Below are 20071 nucleotides of genomic sequence, written 5' to 3'. Positions count from 1 at the left end.
TGTGAACGCCGACAACAGGCTAAGCATTTGTTGGTATAAGTTATCTATCAGACAACGAAACGTTCTGTGCCCGTTACTAATATGTTATGCATACGACCAACTCGTTATGAATACAACCAAAACTTTAAAAAACCTCAAAACTTCAGCGTACGCCAACGTTTTACATACATTTTTATATGTTGCCATTGCTGGCTAAAACTTCAAGGTGTGACAGCGCCTTTAGCAACTGCAGCTGTTCAGCAGCAATGGAAGTAAATTAAGCCTCGAAAGTTGATGCAAACAATTCCTACAGGTGTCCCAACTTTTGTTGATTAGTTACAAACACTCTGTCTGTATAAAAGCAGTGTTGGAACAGACTGTGTTGCTAGACCCTCTGAAGCATTATTTGGACAATATTGCACTGCAGGAAGTAGTATATTGCTGTCATAATGGCAAGAAAAAGACAATCAACAAAGGAAGACAGACAGACCATTATAACCATTAAAAGTGTAGGTCTTTCCTTTCGAGAAATTGCAAGGGAAGCCAAGGTGTCGGTGAGTACAGTTTCCTGCACCATCAAAAGGCACTTGGAAACTGGAGGAAACTCTGACAGGAAGAGGTCTGGCAGACCCAAAGCCACAACACAATCAGAAGGCAAGTTTCTGAGAGTCAACAGCTTGCATGATTGGTGGCTCACAGGACAGCAGCTTCAAGCACAGCTTAACACTGGTCGAAGTAAGGAAGTCTCAGTTTCAACTGTGAAGAGAAGACTTCGAGCTGCAGCTTTGACAGGTCGAGTGGCAGTAAGAAAGCCATTGCTAAGATGGCAAAATAAGAAAAAGAGGCTTGCCTGGGCCAGGAAGCACCGCCAGTGGACCAATGAAAACTGGAAGACGGTCTTCTGGACAGATGAGTCAAAATTTGAAATCTTCGGTTCATCACGCAGGGTTTTTATACGCCATCGAGTAGGCAAAAGGATGGTTCCTCAGTGTGTGACACCAACTGTCAAACGTGGAGGACGAAGCGTGATGATCTGGGGCTCTTTTGCTGGATCCAGAGTTGGCGACTTGCACAGAGTGACTGGAACCCTGAACCAAAAGGGCTTCCACAGCATTTTGCAGCTCCATGCAGTATCCTCTGGTCTACGCCTAGTTGGTCAGGGGTTCATCCTACAGCAAGATACCGACCCAAAACATACCTCCAGGCTATGTCAGAACTACCTTGGAAGAAAATAACAAGACGGTAGGCTTCAAATCATGGAATGGCCAGCACAGTCTCCAGACTTAAACCCCATCGAACTGGTTTGGGATGAACTTGACAGAACTGTGAAAGCAAAGCAACCGACAAGTGCAACTCATTTGTGGGAACTTCTGCAACAGTGTTGGGAAGAACTTTCCGAACAATATTTGATGTCCACTGTAGAAAGAATGCCACAAGTATGTTCGGCTGTTATATTTGCAAAAGGTGGCTACTTTGATGAGTCGAAAATTTAGATTAAATTTTGTTCAACAAAACGATTCCACGATTTCTTTTTAAAATCTGCAATTGTTTATTTGTTCTATGCTTTAATTTCGGAGTACATTGAAACATTAAACTGCTTAAATTTCAGTAAAAACTAGAAAAATGGAGGTGTTGTAAAACTTTTGACCGGTAGTGTAGTTCAAGCTCAGCAGAATCGTGCAGTGTTAAGAACGTCGACAAGGTAATACATGCCATCACAGGTCAAGCAAATACAGTCATGCCTTTCACTGTCACCTTCCCCTTTACGTTTACACACATGGTCTCCGGTACCAGCAAGGTGCACACACACAGGCCGCCATGCAGTCCGCCACTCCTTGGGGAGGATCAACTGGAACCTGCAATAAGAACGGGCAACAGAAAGCTTGCCTGAGAAGACAACCTTATTCGGTAAATGCATGCAGGGTATATGAAGCAATAGGAATTAGTTTAGGCAACAAGGGAGGACGAGTTGAGAGTTATTCAAAATAAATGAATTTCTAAATAAACAAATAAAGAGGTTCAAATATAAGGTGGAATTTTACAACAAACCTTGGAGAAACAGTAATGGGGAAAATATTACATCACCTTTCCATTTCTACTTTTATTTTTTTCCTGCCATTCCAAGAAAATTAATTTTCCATTTATGACGCTTGCATCAAAATTGGAGGATTCTGGTTATAATAAATTATTTTGTGCAATACAAAACACACTGATCAAAATTTCAACTCGAAAAGTTTTGTTTTTCATCTATCAAGGAAAACATATTAAAGGAACATGAATGCAAGCATAGAAGCATTTGAAAGAGGGTATGGCAGGATGTACCTCGAGGTATACACACTCGCCTCTAAGTTGTCTAGCCTGGGTTTGAATCCTGACCCAGCTATAAACTGTCATCCTGTTGTTTCACAGGCAGGGTGATTCATAAATGTGGGTGCCGTCCCTCGGATGGACGTTAAACTCAGCGTCCCATCTGTCGACATTAGTTGGTGAAGGGCAAAGATCTCACAGTGTCCTACACAAAGAGTAGGCAAGCTATCGTCAGCACCATGAATAAATTCCAAATTTCTGCCCGAGCCTATAGATGGTATTTCATCAGCGCCACAGTCGCACTCTCAGTCAATGATGCTACCCTGTAGCCTTGTGCTGCATATGAAAGAAGGAGCAGAAGGATGAGGAGGATGAGAAGGAGAAGAAAGGAGGAGAAGGAGAAGAAAGGAGGAGGAGGAGGAGAAAGGAGGAGGAGGAGGAGGAGGAGGAGGAGGAGGAGGAGGAGGAGGAGAAGGAGGAGAAGGAGGAGAACGAGCAGAAGGAGGAGAAGGAGGAGTAGGAGGAGAAGGAGGAGAAGGAGGAGAAGGAGGAGAAGGAGGAGAAGGAGGAGGAGGAGAAGGAGGAGGAGAAGGAGGAGAAGGAGAAGGAGCAGCATTTGAGAGCGAACAAACATCATGAAACATACTCCAACTTAAAGTTACAGAAACAAGATTGAGCTTCGCAGCAAACATCAGTTTCGGACATTCTACTTGGTTGGGGTTTACCCTTGATGGTACCTTACTGATGAACATGGCTCCTCTTGGCCACAGTTGACATGGATATATTGGATTGCAATTTCCTCGAAGAAGTCCAAAACTCAATAATCATTCTTTCCAAAAAAAAATTTGGCTGACATGTTCCAGAACTTCTAAACTTGGTTGAGATCAGGGCTGTTTCCAGGTGAATACAAGCCCCAAGGAGGTGTCTATAACCTTCCTTGTAACAAGGTGCGCCAATAAAATTGAAACAATGTTTGTATAAAAAAAAAATGCGTTAATTTTTTAAACCTATTGAAATAAATTTCACAGCACTTGCCAGATTGGTCGGTGTCCCAAGGAGTCAGATTTCCTTATTATCCAATCGTGCCGACAGGCATATGGAACTTATGAACTTTTGCAGGTTTTGGGCCAATGTTCAGATTTTATCCAAAGTGACCTTCATTCCTTCTCGACGGTACATCGCCAGGTCTCTCTTGGCTGTTCACCCCTTCTGTTTCTATTAAGTGCCCAAGGAGAAGGATAAAAGTGGGAAAATACATCTTTCGACCACTCTAGTGATTCTGTATAGCAGACCAACTGCTCTTCCAGGACTATAAGTGGTCCTGAGGTTTCAGAATACCAGAAAAAACAAGCTCAAATGAGCTAAGATCCTCGTCCTCTTAATGATGACATCATAAAAACGAATATGACGCCATTGTGATGTATCAGGTTTGCGATAAATTATCTGTGCGAAAGCCCGGCTTGATTCCCGCAAACAAAATTCAAACAGCTTGCAGAGTTTCGGAGATAATGGTATAGGCGATTTCCATTAGCGGCGATATTATGATGTCAACTTTTATTCTAGGAAGAATTTCCAAAATCGGAGATGGTTACTGCCTGCGCGTGGGCTTTTTGCATATACATGGCAAGTTTCACAAAGATCCAATGAAAACTCTGGGTTGTGAAACAAAAAATGTCAAAAAATAGGAATGACGTCATGAAAATTGATTATGATGTCATAGTGATGTATCATATGTGCGGTAATTCATCTCTGCTAATGCCCTGTTCGATTCCCGCAAACAGAATTCAAAAAGCTTGTCTAGTTTCGGAGATAATTTTTTAGGCGATTTCCATTAGCAGAGATATTTTGACGTCATAACTTTTTTTTTCTAGGAGGAATTTTCAAAATCGGAGATGGTTACTGTCTGCGCAGGGTATTTTTACATATATATGCCAAGTTTCAGGAAGTTTCGATGAAAACTGTAGGCTGTGAAACAAAAAAGTCCACAAGAAGAAGATGAAGAACAACGTGAGTAAGACTTAGAGATCCTCCATGAGGATCGAAAAACGTCAAAACAACTATCACGGGAAATGCATGCCTAATACATCCGGTCCTGTAGAGGTGAGACAGTACTCCTCCTGCAGTGTAGGGTTCAACTATTCTCCAGAGTATTGACAAACGAACTGCTGCTTATCTGAGCTAAACAGGTTGAACTTCAACTCATCTGACACCAAAACCAAATTTCTATTACAACCCGAAGGCTCCACAACTCACTTCATGCAAACAATCTTCGTGCACACAAAGCATTTCTGGAGACTTGTACAACCGCTCACAGTCGCCCCAAAATATTTATTCCAGGCCTGCTTCAAAATGGTTGATGCTGTAAGTTTGCCCTGTACTACAGGAACAAGGCCTTAAACATTCCATGTTCTGAACTTGCAGAACTTGGCAAGAAATAAACACCACACTGTGCAGCCACACATCTGCAAATTTCACTAGGCTCGGCGTTTTCGACCAAATAGCTCACAATTATTCACTGTTTTACCCTTTTATTTATGTTGAGCTTTCAAGTAGTTCTGTGAGCGAGACACTCCAGATCCCTAGCTAGAATAAAGGTGTGGGGTGCTCCACACCACCCCTCTTACGATGCCCTCTGCCCATTTTTAAAAGGACCCTACTCTTCCGAATCCGCACCTTGCCAACGGAAAGTACGTACAATATCCTAAACAAAGTTAATTTCCTTCCAATCTGTCAGGGGCCCACTGCAATCCACCATTTTGGCTTGCTGCCTTGAAATCTTTGTAGTCTTCTTCTTCTTTAGTATGCAGCACATGGCTGTGAGTGGCATCATCGGGTGAGTCTGCTGATGCATTGCCCCCACCCCCACCCCCTTAGGTTAGGCACTGGCGAACTAAGGGAGGTGTGTGGAGGGATTTAGTTGCAAGTGACGTCATAATATTGTTGCGGTTCTTGGAACTGCATGCATCCAACAGATAGTGGTCCCAAGACAGTTATTCCATGATTATACGTGTAGATAGTCCCTTTCCTTTTGTCTAGCGGGACAACAAGGGAGTGCGTTGCGATGATCTCAGAGCTAGGTTTGCTTACATCATTTTTTCTTCATTTCGTTCTAACTCTTCATTTCGTCTGATTATTCCTGAGGTAAATCTGAGCCACGTGCGCCTTCGCTGTGAGGTGGGCCCTCATGGAGGCCAGCGCGTGCGGTGCCACTGTGAGGAAACAATGACGCGCGAGCATTGGCAGCGCAGAGCCCTCGTTCCCGGGTGAGGCCTAAACCCAACGTGTGCAGCGAGTCATATAGTGCGCTTAGCAGTGCGGGATTATCCTAAATATCGACTCAAGCTTCCGATGATCTGGGGAAGATTGCCGGTTGCATTAAAATGGCATGCGAATGAATACCTCTTAAGAGGCTGCGCGAATGGTGTTTTTCACAACACAGGAAACACAGCCAGCACGACGCCTACGCTGCACGAAATGCATACGGAGGCCGATAAAGGCGACTCCACGCCACGTTGGGCGGGATGCGGGTGTGCGAGGTAGAAGCGGCTTGCTCCTTTTCAACCAAATATCTGATACATATTGGTGTTCGCCCCACGCACACGCAAGCAGAATCGGGCTAACGCAAGTACTGACCACGTGTCTAATGGCTGAACCCCACACACTGTATAGAATGTACTCGAAGGCAGACACGTACGCCGCTCACGAAACATGCATGGATTTATTCATAATGATGTACCTTCGGCCCTTTCTGGCAGCAGCGGATTCCCCACGGATGGTGAATGTCTTCTCATCTCTACGGACAGCGAAGCTGCGATTAAGCTGGGGAATATACAGTGCGGGCCATGTTGGTACGCACGGAGCGGGCGCGTTGATCGGTGCTGGTCTGACATCCGAGTGGGCGTGCGGGACTCTCGGCCGGTCGCCGGGAGGTTTTGCAGGACGATTCGCGTGCCAATTTCGGTGTGGGCGATTCATGTCATGTCGTGGGGTCGGAGCGGAATATTGCCGCTGTCTGAGATGACTTTGCCGGAAACGAAGTGAGGCGGTTTCTGGCCAAAGTTAGCGGGCCACGTGAGGGGCCGGGGCCAATCGGAGCGCCCAATTCAGGTGATGACGTTTCACTTTGGGGTGGCCCCTCCCCCCGTGATGCAAGTCCGATAAAGGTCGGAGCGGTCCCTCTGCCTTTCTCTTTCTCCGCCTCTCTCTCGCCCTCGCCTCGCTCATCGACATCGCCACGACCCACCTCCTGCTGCCTGGACTCCCCCTCCTTGTCTCCGCCCACACGTCAACCCCACCCGCCTACATGGTCCCACCTACCAGTCCGTCCACGCACCCTGGACTCTGCCCCTTCTCCACTCAAGCCCCTCCTTCACGAACATGGTCTCCACACGCTCTGCTGAAGCCAGAGACGACACGCCAGCTGTCGGGTGCCGCATTATGGAGCATTCCCCCCGAAACGTATTGGTGGCGCATCGTGCTGTTAATCGCAAAGGTACTAAGAACGTAGCCTCAACTCCTTTCCCTTCTCGTTTCAATACTCCCTCTTCGTATGTGTGTGTGTGTGTGTGTGTGTGTGTGTGTGTGTGTGTGTGTGTGTGTGTGTGTGTGTGTGTGTGTGTGTGTGTGTGTGTGTGTGTGTGTGTGTGTGTGTGTGTGTGTGTGTGTGTGTGTGTCCTGACACCTGACTACTTAAGTAAGACTGCAGAAGATTGTTATTATTATTAATATTGTTATTATTCTCACATTAAGTCTGCTCTATGTCCCCTTTTGTAAGTTGCCTGTATATTTGCTGCACCACACCACTCCCCCCTATCTCTGCACAACACACCCCGATAAATCCTGATTGTGCCACATACCTTTCCTCGCCGATTGTTAATAAATTATCATGAGGAATGTTCCCTGCTCGTTTTTGTCTTTTCTTCCATTGATCCAGCATGGCCGAATCCTAGTTTAGCCGAGACTTTATTCCCAACGATCCGTTCCTTTTAGCCAGTATGTCTTTGGCAGTGTCACTCAGCTGCATCCGATTCGGAAAAGTGATCCGATCCGGAAGAGTGATCTGGCTCGGACAAGGCATACCGAGGGCATGTTCCCCGGTAATTAAATCACATGATTAATTAGGTAACCCGATTAACCCATAGACGGGAAGACCCTAGGTCACGCGGTTGAGTTATTGGCGGCCACGGTCGGTTAAGTGACCCGCCGCGTCATGGAATTATCTGTGTGTGATGGCCTACAATTCCAGGGAGTCTGGTGGGAACCGAGATAGCTTCCCCCACCTCGTGATCTTCTCACCCAACCCCTGGCCCGCAACAATATTATTATTTACCGAATAATAAAGACAGTAACTCAGAACTAAAACCATCGTTATATCACACACCGAACCGAACAGAAACACGGAGCAGGAACACAGCATTACATTACAGGGCGGGAGATGGTGGAAGTGGTGATTAATGGGACGAGGTCGGAGGATGCGGAGCTGATGATGTGCTTGGCATGGGTTCGTCGGTGGTTGAAGCAAATGTTGATGGCTTGAAGTAGCTGCTAAGAGTGGACTGTTGACAGTTTTTTAATGGCTCCTCAAGAGTCCTCATATAAAGCACAATAGCAGTGGATAATATATAAAGCATGATCCCAGAAATGCAATTTTTGTCATCAGCTTTCTCCACCAATTAGAAGCAAGCTTTTATAAGTTACCAGGGTATTATGCATTGTACGAAAGGTCACGATTCGTTCTTTGGGTTGACGTCAGTTTAAACTCAACTGCATACACGTCTTGGCCACGATGGCAGCACGACGTGCTTTATAGGTTAACCCTTTCATCCTGAAAAGTTAATTACATGACTGCACTGTATTCACAGGCCTTTTGAAAAGTAAATCTCCTCCATAGTTAATCCATAGTTAATGGGCAGGAAAAACATTGCCACGGAAATGACGTCGTGCAATTGCCGGGCGTTCCTTCACACTGAATTTTCTGTTACCTTTTTGAAAATTCTTCCTGGTGATGTTTTCTATGTGGTTGAAGATGTGTTTTGTTACATCAATGCCAAGCAGTATTACATGTTTGTTGAATTTTTAATGTGCTGCATTTTCCATATTTCCAATTTGCTGACTGCAGGTACAGTACTGGAATCTGCTTGAAATTCTACTTGTAAACATGATATATGTTTTCTGTGTATTTAATTTTTGAACTATTCATCTCGGGGGGGAGGTGGGGGTGATGCCAAAGGAAGGATCCGCCTTGGGTACCAGACACTCGAGGTACACCCCTGAGGTTAGGACAGGAAAATTTAATTTGTTCATGGTGCTGGAGATAGCTCACCGACTCTCCGCGAAGGACATTGTGGGATCTTTAAATTAAATTTATTAATTTAAGCCTGTACAACCTCTGGACTTGAATCAGATTAGACATGCTTGGGATAATTTTGGGAGACATATTTTGGGTCACCAAGTCTTCCCACAGTCTATCAACAGAAAGTGGCTCAGGTCGAAGGATGGTGCAAAAATCCCACACCGAGAGTTGAATCTTCCGATTTGGTCAAAGACGAAATGTGTACAAGCTTGTATAATCGGGGTCAATGGTGGTCACACACATTATTAGATGTATTTCTGCCAATGTAAACATGTCTGTGATCATTCGTACACTGGAATCATTGTCAATTTGCATGCTCATTTCAGATAGCCATGTTGTTTTCATACAACTTATCTTTGGCTTCCACGAACAATGCTTATGGGAGTGGACAAATCAACATGCTTGTGCGCTTCAACCAAAATATGAATGCATAATCCTCCTATTCAATCGCAATTGGTCACTGGCATTGACACCAATACAAATATTTATGATGGACCACAAGCATCAAAAAGCTACATACATCAAACAAAGTTTCAAATGGAGCACCGCACCACCATTAGAACATTTAAATTGCATCAGATGTGGAATTAAATGTGAATTGTTGCTCACAGCTTGCCAGCTCAATGAGAGAAGACACCATTTGCATTTTTGCCTTCTCCATCCCTACCCCATTTAGAATCTCGAGCGGGCAAAGGCAACTTGCCAGAAAAAAAAAAAACCACAAGCTTTATTGCTTCATTTTTTGTGGGTATTGTTACATACATGGGGGCCAAGAGGGAGGGAGGGAGGGAGGGAATGGGGACAGAGAGAGAAATAAAGACTCATCCATTTTGCAATCACGGTCAGGAAATAGCTTTATTACCTCCACCACCAAAGGTGGAGGAGGCTTTGTTTTCACCCCTTTCTGTCTGCTTGTCTGTGTGCAGGATATCTCAAAAAGTTGTGGACAGATCCGGATGAAATTTTGTCGGCAGGTTGGGTGTGTGACAAGGAAGAATCAATTCGATTTTGGTGAAGATCCGGATCCGAATCCGACTACCGGAACATATTAGTGATTCTTCACCAATGAGAGATAGGGCTAAATTAATATATAGCACAACATCTCAAAAAGTTGTGGAGGGATTCAAACCAAACTTGGTGGACAGGTTGGGTGTGTGACTACGACAAATTTATTAGATTTTGGTGAAGATCCGAATCCAGATCTGGATAAGAGAATCATTTCATTTTAAAAGCGATTCTTCACCATTGAGAGATCGGACCAAAAGATGATGTACGTTGCATGATATTTCAAAAATACCCCCAAGCGGGAGTGCCGGTCATCTCTGCCAGAGGTCGACAGAAGCAAAATTAAATTAGGGGCATCTATAATAATCGATTCCATGGGTCGTGGATCTGGTCGGAGAATGCAGATCGCCAGAACAGTCGTCACGTCAAATAAATGATGAAGGAGACACTTTTCTGAATAAGTGATCCTGACAACAGCAGGCGTGCTTTAATGCTAATTTATGTGATACCTGGGGTTCCACGAAATGGTCGGTAATATGGGAATTCTGGAACGTGATTATGATCGACCGTGTTGTAAACTCTCTCTAAAACGATCAGGCACGCGGGTAGCCAGCAGCCGACTTTCGGGTGGGCAATTCCACGATTATGACATAATTACACTAATGATTTTTTTTGTATATACTTCATGAACGGGTCATATGGGGCAAAAGTATGTAAAAATGTGCGCAGGACCCGGAGCATCTTCAGAGATTGGCACGGCCTCCGGATGACCACTGCAAATTAGCACCGGACATGTAAGAATCAGAGCGAAGTTTGAAGGGCTATAAAATTGGAACGAGAGCAAATTTCTAAAAAAAATGGCTCGTGTTGTTCTAGATAATAGTCCATAGTATCTGAATCACTCATTACATTTGATCTCTCTTGATAAATGAGGGAGGAGATACGATTTGAAATCTACGACCTTGGCCTTGACCTCGACCTTGGACCACCTTGACAGTTATATCGTTGTGCATGTCTCATCGACCTCTATCCATTCCACAATTGGTTATTTGTCTCCACTCGGTTTGATTGCGGACGGAGGGACGGACGGACAGACAGACAGACTTCGACACTGGCTATATTAGGTCATCTCTACTGAGATGATAGAGATGACCTAAAAATGTATTGGGCTCAATATGCTCTCGTGGATTAGGCATTAGGTGGCAGAGGTGTGCGCTCTACCGAATTCCCTTCCAGTTTTCCTGTATTAAGGTCAATGTTCAGTGTGTAGACATCGCTCATACCACTGCTGTAGGGACAGTGCTGTCCAATTTAGTGATTAGTTGGATGAAGGACGTCTTGCCTCGTGTTCCCCCTCGTCAAACCGTTTCGGTCTGAGCTGGGTAAAGGTGTCATGGTGGCATTCACACACCTTGTGGGCCTGTCTGAGGTGGTCAGAGGAATGTGGCCTGCAATTGGCTACGTCCTCATCAGGCGTAAGGACATAAGTGGCTCAGTGAGTGGTCACAATGACAGCCATGGCATCTGACCATTGGCTCATCACGACAAACAAGTGGCTTTGCCAGAGAAGCGTGCAGAACTCGTAAAAGGCCTAGGCAGCTCATTCGTTCGCACACACACACACGTCCCTGCTCACTGCACCCGAATCTAGCCACCGGTAGAGGAAGAGAATGCCCAACTGCATGCCAAACTTTGACTTATCAAGTGTGGCGTTTGCTTATTTATTTATTACTGCGTTTTCTGTATTTGTCGTCACGAGGATTTTCCATGAAAATAAATCCCCTTCCTCCTAAGACCAGGTGTCTGCATCACCTCAGAAAAAAAATGTTTTGGTTCATTGAGCTTTCCCTGGAGGGAGGTTCAATAAATTGATAATTGCCGGTGCATTTATCGGGACCAATGGAACTGCCAGTTGCGTCGTGCATGGACCCACCTATTGGGGATTATAACCTTAGCACCCGGCAGGCCATACATGGGCACACAACATGCAACAGGCTCAAAAAATACTCAGCCTAACAAACGTGAAAACATGCACAAAACATGTATGTTGCACCAATAACATTTTGAACTTGCCGTGAAATCTATGAACATTCGTCTGTCGTTTACAAGGAAGGGTAAAGGTCAAATTTTAATTACTCCTTTTTTGTTCGGGGTGGGAGGGGGTGGATGGGCATGAAAGAAAGAATCAACATCTTTGCATCATAAAACTTACTTCCCCCACCCCAAGCTACTAACCTGGCTGTGACAGACTCTGGAGGCATAAGTCCAGGAAGGTAATGTACAATTGGGGAGATAAAGTGGCCCTCCAAAATTCTGACATCAGACTGGTCCACTACCTGGTCAGATACAATATTGTGATCTTTACGGCTGTACATTAAACAAAGAAAAGTAGTTTGCAGAATTCATTTTATCCCCCCAAACTTTCCCTTTTATTTTATCCCCCCAAAAATTCCTTCTGTCGCAACCCGTTTCTGTCAACATAATATGTAGATTGCTGGGAAGGTGAGAATATCAACTGCAGGTGATGCAGATTCTCTTGAAACCTCACCTTGTCCAGCGTTACGGGGTAGTCGGGAGGAACAAGACTGCGACAGATTTCTCGATTTCCTATCAGCTTGCGGAATTCCATAATCCTACAAAAAGGGAGAGAGAGTGAAGAAACCGTTTTCAGGGATGATCATAGTTTAACATGTATTGTTTATTTATTTATTTATTTTTCCAAAGCCAATGCTTTGGAAGTGCAGTGTAGGTTATCAGGGTTACTTGAAGATGCAGAACAGAAAAAATAAACCAGGCAAGCACTTATTGCAATCTCTAGATACTAGACAAATTTTATACACCAGTTCCACCTCCATCGATGCAATAACAGAGTAGTCACATGAACAGGCCTCAAATGTTAAAATTTCAGTTGAACACAATTTAATAAGTACGTAGCGTATGCAATATATATAATTATATATGTGTACACATATTGTTGGAGGAGGTTCAACTTAGCTAGCATTTGAAATTTGTGTGGTCTGTGTGTTCTTGTAGGTTAGAACATTTTTTGTAAACAGGGACACATTAGAGTGAAGTTGTCCTGTGCTTATGAATGTCGTGTGTGGCAGAATAGTTGACAAAAGCATTTAAATAGGAAGGTGTAATTCATATATGTCCTTTCTGTAAAACCAGTCAAGGTAGGAATCAGAATGGTACATTTGGATATGTTTGATGACAAGCCAGCCCACCACCCATACTCCAAGAACGAGGTGTCCAGCACAACACCAGCATGGACCCTCGAGGGTGAGCTGCCATGTGTCGCATCATTAGTTCAAGCGGCGCCAATGTTGACGTGACATCACTACAACGGCGATAACATGCCACCTCATTAGCCGGTGTAAGTTGGTGAGCAAAGAATGTTTTGATAGCACACTGCGAGGCTGTGGGGAGCCGTTAAAAGGTCATACATAGGCTCACTCTTTTCTCTTCCACATTTTTTTCTCTTTTCGACTCTCCACTCGCTATTTGAATCTGAGTGACTCGCAGCAGTGGGGCGCTTACATCTGTCTGGGGGTCGGATCTGGGGACGCTTACACTTTCTCCTGGGCCGGTGGCGTCAGTGCGTTGACCTGTTCCACACCTGCAGTACTTCCCCATGCTTCGTTTGAGACCTGCCCACCTGTATCCTTGAAGACCTTGCACGGTTTCATACCCCTGTGTGCAAGTGGATGAGGGTTTACTTAGTGTATTTATTTATTAATCTTTATTCATAGTTTATCTGCCTTTTGTCTTGGGATTCTCTGTTTTTGTCATCCTGTGTATTCTTTCAAAAAAAACTATTCCTCAGGTATATGTTACCCGATACCCCATCATCATCACCGCATGCAAACCACTTCGTCCCGGCTTTGGGTGATTGCGAGGGGGTGGGGTTACAATTTGTTAAACGATCACTTTAAAAGACTGATGGGATAGATATGGATTCCGACCAAAGGAAACCCTGCTAACTCTTCGAGAGCGACTCCCTTCAATTCGGCCATTGACGAAGCACATAACTTCGGCACAGCAGGTCCACGTTATCAGCCCCCAAGTCAAAGCAGCAGTACGTGCACACACACACACACACACACACACACACACACACACACACACACACACACACACACACACACACACACACACACACACACACACACACACACACAGTTAAGGATTCAGCGGTGGCAGAATTCTCACACGACTCTTGGCGCCACCCTCACCACCGCCGTCGCCGGGATTTATAACGCCGGCTGGCTCAGCACAAACCTCGGGTCACGCATCTTCAATCGCGATACCAACGTAATCCTGGACCTTACCAGTTGGGGAAATAGAACCCCGGTTACAGACTGGTTTTTTCAGATGCCGAGCGTTTTCTGCCAGTCTGTAACCATTTGGTTTTATATGCCAATCGAACGGATCGTTCCTCGACGCAACACGAATTAATCCATAGCGGCAACTTCATACAAACCAACCAGATTTATTGGGGAACATCGGGGAACACAACACAAGCAAAATATTCACGACAATGTTTTTATAAACAATGTTGAACCCGTTCTAAACAAGGGAACTACGGATTACAGGTTTCGAGGGGGTCCCGACCGAGATATGCCTTAAACAACATGCAGACAAGACTGAGTACCCGGTGATGTTTCATGGACGAGAGGAAAGTGTCAAAAGCACAAATGTCGGTCGTAACAAGCCGATGTCCATGGATTCGAGCCCCCAGCTCGAACACACCGCATGGCAAAATGGGGCTCGCCCTTTTGTCGCAGACCTCACGCAGGCACTCTTGCGCATTCAGACCCCGCGAGGTCGACTGCACCAGAGTGAAAGATCCACGGTGGTATGCTCCAGCTGGCTTTTCACAAGGTCCAGCATAAAAATCCAGGCCTGGCCTGTTCACCAGACAAGGCCAAATCGAGGTGTTTGGGCTCCGGCAGGCGGATCGACAAACGTGTCGAGGACCTTATCATGAAAGTCGATCGCCCACTCGACATGCAGGCAGCCTCTCGTCGTTTCTCCTGTCTCCTTCACGAAGCAGATCACAGACAGACACTCGTCGTTTCTCTGTTGCCTTCCCTGCCTTTCTTTCGGCTCATTCCTCACGAAAAACAGCTGTCCCGTGTACAGCCGATCGGCGCCACCTCGACGCTCAGTTTCAACAGTTTCTTTTTCGTTCGCTCGCTGCGAGCCACTGGCTCCTCCCCCTTTACGAAGCCGTTAAACTCGTCCCCCCAGCTCCACCTCCCTCTCCAGGCCACTCCCCCTCAGCCGACTGGGCGGGGCCTATCGATCAGAGAGGGGAGGAACAAGAAGCCCTCGGCACACCACCACTGTACGAACAATAAACATGCATCCTACACATCCCAACACACATGTAACGTCCATTTACCGAACAGCCTAGCCAAACATGCATTTAATGGGGGGGTCTGAGCTAATCCTATATTTAGTAGCCTACGAAGGGCCATTTCCGTAACAATACCCCCACCTTTCTCCCGAGGCTCTCCCGAGTCTCCATCTGGGGCAGCCCACGGCAATGGCCCTGTCTAACGTAGAGCACAGATCTCCCATTTACTCTAACCCACAACATGGGAAGCACTTAACTCCAAAAACCAAAGTGTCACAGTAAGATTGGCATGTCCCTATCCTCGTGTTTCGGGTCACCAATCTAACAAACAAATTCACACTCAATGCACACGACTGAACATTCTAATTATGGATTTGAACGGGAGGGCATTCAATTTTACTTTTAACACCAGCATTTGCATAGGAGCAGAACATTCAAAGGTTCAAAGTTCTTTCACGTGTTCGCTCCTTTATGCCCCCTCCCGGCAGTATTGTCCCTTCACCCCCGAGGGTTTCCTCACTTCGTGGCCTTATTGGCCTCTCACCAGGTGAGTTCAGTCGGCCCAGTGGCCTAATCTCACAAAGAGTTCTTCGGGCCACTGAGCCCACAAAATGGCATGAATCTTCGGCCACAACGGCCCACAGAATAGCATGAATCTTCGGCCGCAACGGCCCACAAAAGCACTTTGGCCTCCATGGCCCACAAAAATGCCTCGGCCCACATGGCCTACTCACAAGCAGCAGCAGGCAACAAGCCCTGCATCGGACAGCAGGTGACACAACAATGGTGGCATGGTGGTATCGATGGTAAACAAATGCAGTTTGGAGGCGTTCTTGAGGAAGCAAATGGGTGTGATGACCTTAGACCAGATGAGATGGAGTGTACCTTTAACCTTCCTTGCCTGACTTGTTTTGGTTAAGTTCTCTTTTTTTTTCTTTTCTTTTACAGACAGGATGGTGTGTTTCCTACTCAACTGTTATCTTCGTGCATGTGTGCTCATGACATACTGGTGGCCTCTCTGGCACTTGGAGAGGGTGATCTAGCCTAGCCCTTGCCAACAAATTTTCCCATCAACACAACTCGTACCAGGTGTCATGCATGAATGTTGCGGAGGAGAGTCCATCGAACCAAACCATTCACTTTTAGCTCCAGACAATGCAACAAACCCTGCTATGGCGAGAATGATCCTAATGACCAATTTTTCCCAACCTGGCACACTGTTCCATTCTATTAAACCTGGGCAAGGCCCTTATCTGTCTTTTTTTTTTCATTTGGCGGTGCCAGGCATAACTCGCTGGCTGGGGAGTGTGACTACTACGAGGCCTCTTCGCCTGCTTCCAATCGGGGATGGAGGACACCCAGCGACCTCAGGGTTCACCTGAGCGTGCTTCTGGCACTCCTAACTAAGGGGTGGCTCTCTCTAGCCCCCATACTGTGCTCTCCTGGCACTAAAACCTACCGTGCTCCCCTAGCACTGAACCCTACGGTGCCTCTCCTGGCACCTCTGACAGCCTTCACCTGCCAGGAGTCCCAAAAGCCCTGCTGCCCTATTTCCCAACTCACCAACTTCCAATACCATGTCACACTACCAGCCAGTATCCCTATACCTTGGCCTGCACCTACCCCTCGAAGTCCGCCTGCACAATGGAACAGCAGCCAGAATCCATGTCAAATCCTCTAAGTCCCCCTAACCTACACTAACTTGGTTAAGAGACTCCTACCGACAGGGTACGTTGTTCGCACTCACTCTCCTCATCTGCACAATCACGCCATTCACCCAAACTCTTTAGTCATTCATTCCACACACCCAGCCCACAACACCATCCAACACCTCTTACGTTTATGTGAAAACAAAAACACACCAGTCCCTCGGATACCACTTGGTCATCAAATTTAACCAGTACGCTTTGTCATCAAACCCCCAATCAATTTGTCTCTACGTCTGTCGTCCGCTGGCCTCCTCCATACTGCCCCAATCGTTTATTTCCAACAATTTAAATGAAACATCAAAATCTCTTCACCAGCCCCATGGAACCTCTGCATGGTCCCAACCAGGCATTTCAGTCTTTCCTCAAACAAGCCACTCTTTGTCATCCACTTGTTTCAGGTGTATCTAACGCTCTGGCTGTAACGTCTCCACCGCTTTTTCCAATAATCTCCCAAATCCACCCATACCATGCCACTCTTATGCCTTCTGTCATCTCTCAATTTGCAATCACTTTCGGTACAATTTTCAATCAAAATTTGCTACATCCCAGTATAGCCTGCTTCTTTGGCTCATTGGAAGGGGAGTGAGGGAACGAATCCCTCAATCCTCATTACCCATTACATGATCCCGCCGCCTTTCCGCCACGGCTCAAAGGGGTCACGCCTCAATGGGGATTGTGGTCCACCCCCTCCTTTTCTCCAGGGTTCACGGAAATCAGGTAAACCCCAATCGGTGGAATGGCCTCCCCCTCTTCTCCATAACTCCCTGAAGACAGATAAACCCCACTCAGCTAGCCAAACCACTCGTGTGCTCAGAAAGGTCTGAAGACCAAGTGACACAAGCCAGTGCCATCTGCAACTCATCTGCGCTCTACCCCAAAGTTCCTGTGAGGCTGATAGAGAAATTAAAATCCAATTTCTAAAGTCTGCTCCTGGATGCAGCACCTCCAACTCTGCAAGAACCCATTCGGAGCTGTCCACCATGGTTTCTGTCCCCTGGCTCAAGTTCTGTCCTGGTGGCATTTCTATTTCCCCTTGCACCTCTAACCTATTTCCGATGTCACCACTCATTCCATGCTCAGGACTCCCACACACAGCAGACTGCACACATTCCAAGGCTAGGTGTTCACATTCCACACCTTCAACCTTGCCTGCGTACTGACCAACTGCCTCGTACTCCAGGGCTACGTTCTCGACCGCCAGGTGAGTACCCACACACGTTTCGGCCTTAGCAGCAAACACCAGTGCTGTAGTCTGGACTGTGGGCTCACAGCATTCGTTCACAGGCACTCCACACACACATTCAGGGGTCACACATACGTGCACCCCATCGGACAGAGTCTCTTCATTAACATAAAATTCAATTTCTACCTTAAGCTCATCGTCCGCACCATGTATGCATGTACCCACGTACCTGCTTTGTTCCAGTCACCTCTGTCCGGTCGCTTCTCTCCAGCAGGTTGCTCATCATCGATTCGCCGCACTCCTCTGGGGCTGTCAGCTCCACATGCTGGACCTGCTCAAAATGTATTTCATTCGTCAACAACCCCATATGCTCCCTCAATGTCTCCTTCACCAGGGTTTGCTCCAATTGCGGTGTCATCCGACGAGTGATGTCAATCAAGTTCCGCACCACTAACATTACTCCCTGTGGTGATATCACACATCCCATTTTTTTGTGCTGTTCTACTTCCTGGCTCCATTTTCCTTTCCATTTGAGTCGTTCTTCCTCTGAGCCTTTTTAGTTGTTCGTTATCTTTCCGGAGTTTTTCCAACTCCGCGTACTCCAACTTTGCTCTCTCCTTTAGTTGGTCAGTTTCAAATTCGTTTTCTATCCCACTGTCTCTCATGTTCTTCATTCTTCAATCTCATCGTTTCCTTCAATTGGTTGATTTCCCTTTCCTGCTTCATTCCTTGTTCTTTTTGTTTATCCCACTGTCTCTCTTGTTCTTCATTCTCCAATTTATAGATTTCCTTTTCCTGTTTCATTCCTTGTTCTTTTTCTTTCTTTTACCACTGTCTCTCTTGTTCTTCCTTCTCCAATCTCGTCGTTTCCTTCAATTGGTTGATCTCTCTTTCCTGCTTCATTCGTTGCTCTTTCACTACTCTTTCTTGCATCTCATTCTTTAATCTTGCCTTAGCTTCTCACCGTTCGATCTGCACAGTGTGGCTCCTTAACGTCTCATTCTCCATTCTCTTTCTTTCGTCTCTCAACATCCTCAGCTCGTTTTGTAATCCGTCTTTGTTTTGGTGTTTCCATAACTCAGAAGCTTTTTCCCATAATTCCTTCCTCATCTCCGCACCTCTTATGCAGTCTACCCTCCTCATTTCCTCCAATTTCTTACAGTATTCCCTTAGTCATTCCAGATATTCCTCTTTTCTTTCTATCTCCTGTTCCAGGCGCTCCCTTATCTGATTGCCTGATCTTACCTCTTCCTTCAGTAGTTCCAATTCCCGTTTTTCCTTTTCCAGCTTTGTTTTCCATTCTTCTTCCAAGTTCTCTCTAGCCTGGGAATTACTAATTTGCTCTTCCTCAATTATTTTGTTCAGTTTGCTCTTCTCATATTCCAACTGACGGGTAAACAACACTACTTTATTCTTTTCTCCACATAGTTCGTCAACTCTGTTGGTTAAGTCCTCTTTCAGCCACCGAATTCATTCCCGTACATCGGCCAATTGTTGTAACCCACCGTACACATCCTTTTTCTGAAGCTCCTCTGCGTGCCATTGTGCCTCGTCCAATTCAATTTGTACCTCCTTTATATAATTCTCATAATGCCTCACCTGTTCCAAGGCATCTCCCAATTGGTCTGAAGCTTGCCAATGTTCGCGTAGTCGTCCTGCCTCGCCTGCCATGGCGCGTGCCGTGACCACGTGGTCTGAACCGGTGGCTGGGAGCCTCCGCCTCGTGTTGTGCTGTTCGTTGCGCTATGAATAGCCCACTCCCACTTCGTGTCGCGCCGAGATGGAGCAGCGCCACCATTTTCTTTATAATTTACAAGTTTTTCACCCAATCCGCTCAAAATAAAATCCAATTTGCGAGCGTCGTTTTTTTTTTTTTTCTCACGCCTCTCGTAACCAATGTTCACGGTGCGAAATGCACCACAGGTCCAAATATCCCGCTCCTGACTGCCAAATGTTAAGGATTCAGCGGTGGCGGGATTTTCACCCGACTCTTGGTGCCACCCTCAACACCGCTGTCTCTGGGGTTTATAATGCCGGCTGGCTCAGCACAGGCTTTGGGTCACGCATCTTCAATCGCGATACCAACGTAATCCTGGACCTTACCAGTTGGGGAAATAGAACCCCGGTTACAGACTGGTTTTGTCAGATGCCGAGCGTTTTCTGCCAGTCTGTAA

At 46.1% G+C, this 20071-nt stretch overlaps 1 protein-coding gene across 2 annotated transcripts in view; it reads right to left on the bottom strand.

The window, feature by feature from the left end:
- ABHD18 (abhydrolase domain containing 18) overlaps positions 1-20071 on the bottom strand; it is a 70702-nt gene that overhangs the window by 48643 nt on the left and 1988 nt on the right. For both annotated transcript variants that reach the window (XM_085898622.1, XM_085898621.1), the window contains 3 exons: positions 12192-12276; positions 11879-11979; positions 1757-1835 (listed from right to left, as the gene is read on the bottom strand). In XM_085898622.1, coding sequence (XP_085754748.1) covers positions 1757-1835; positions 11879-11979; positions 12192-12276 — 265 coding nt within the window. The remainder of the gene's footprint in view (positions 1-1756; positions 1836-11878; positions 11980-12191; positions 12277-20071) is intronic.

This window comes from Eptatretus burgeri, chromosome 10, assembly GCF_056783735.1.
Source record: "Eptatretus burgeri isolate ZD-2024b chromosome 10, Ebu_testis_v1, whole genome shotgun sequence".
Taxonomy (NCBI): domain Eukaryota; kingdom Metazoa; phylum Chordata; class Myxini; order Myxiniformes; family Myxinidae; genus Eptatretus; species Eptatretus burgeri.
This window is presented reverse-complemented; position numbering and strand designations above follow the sequence as displayed.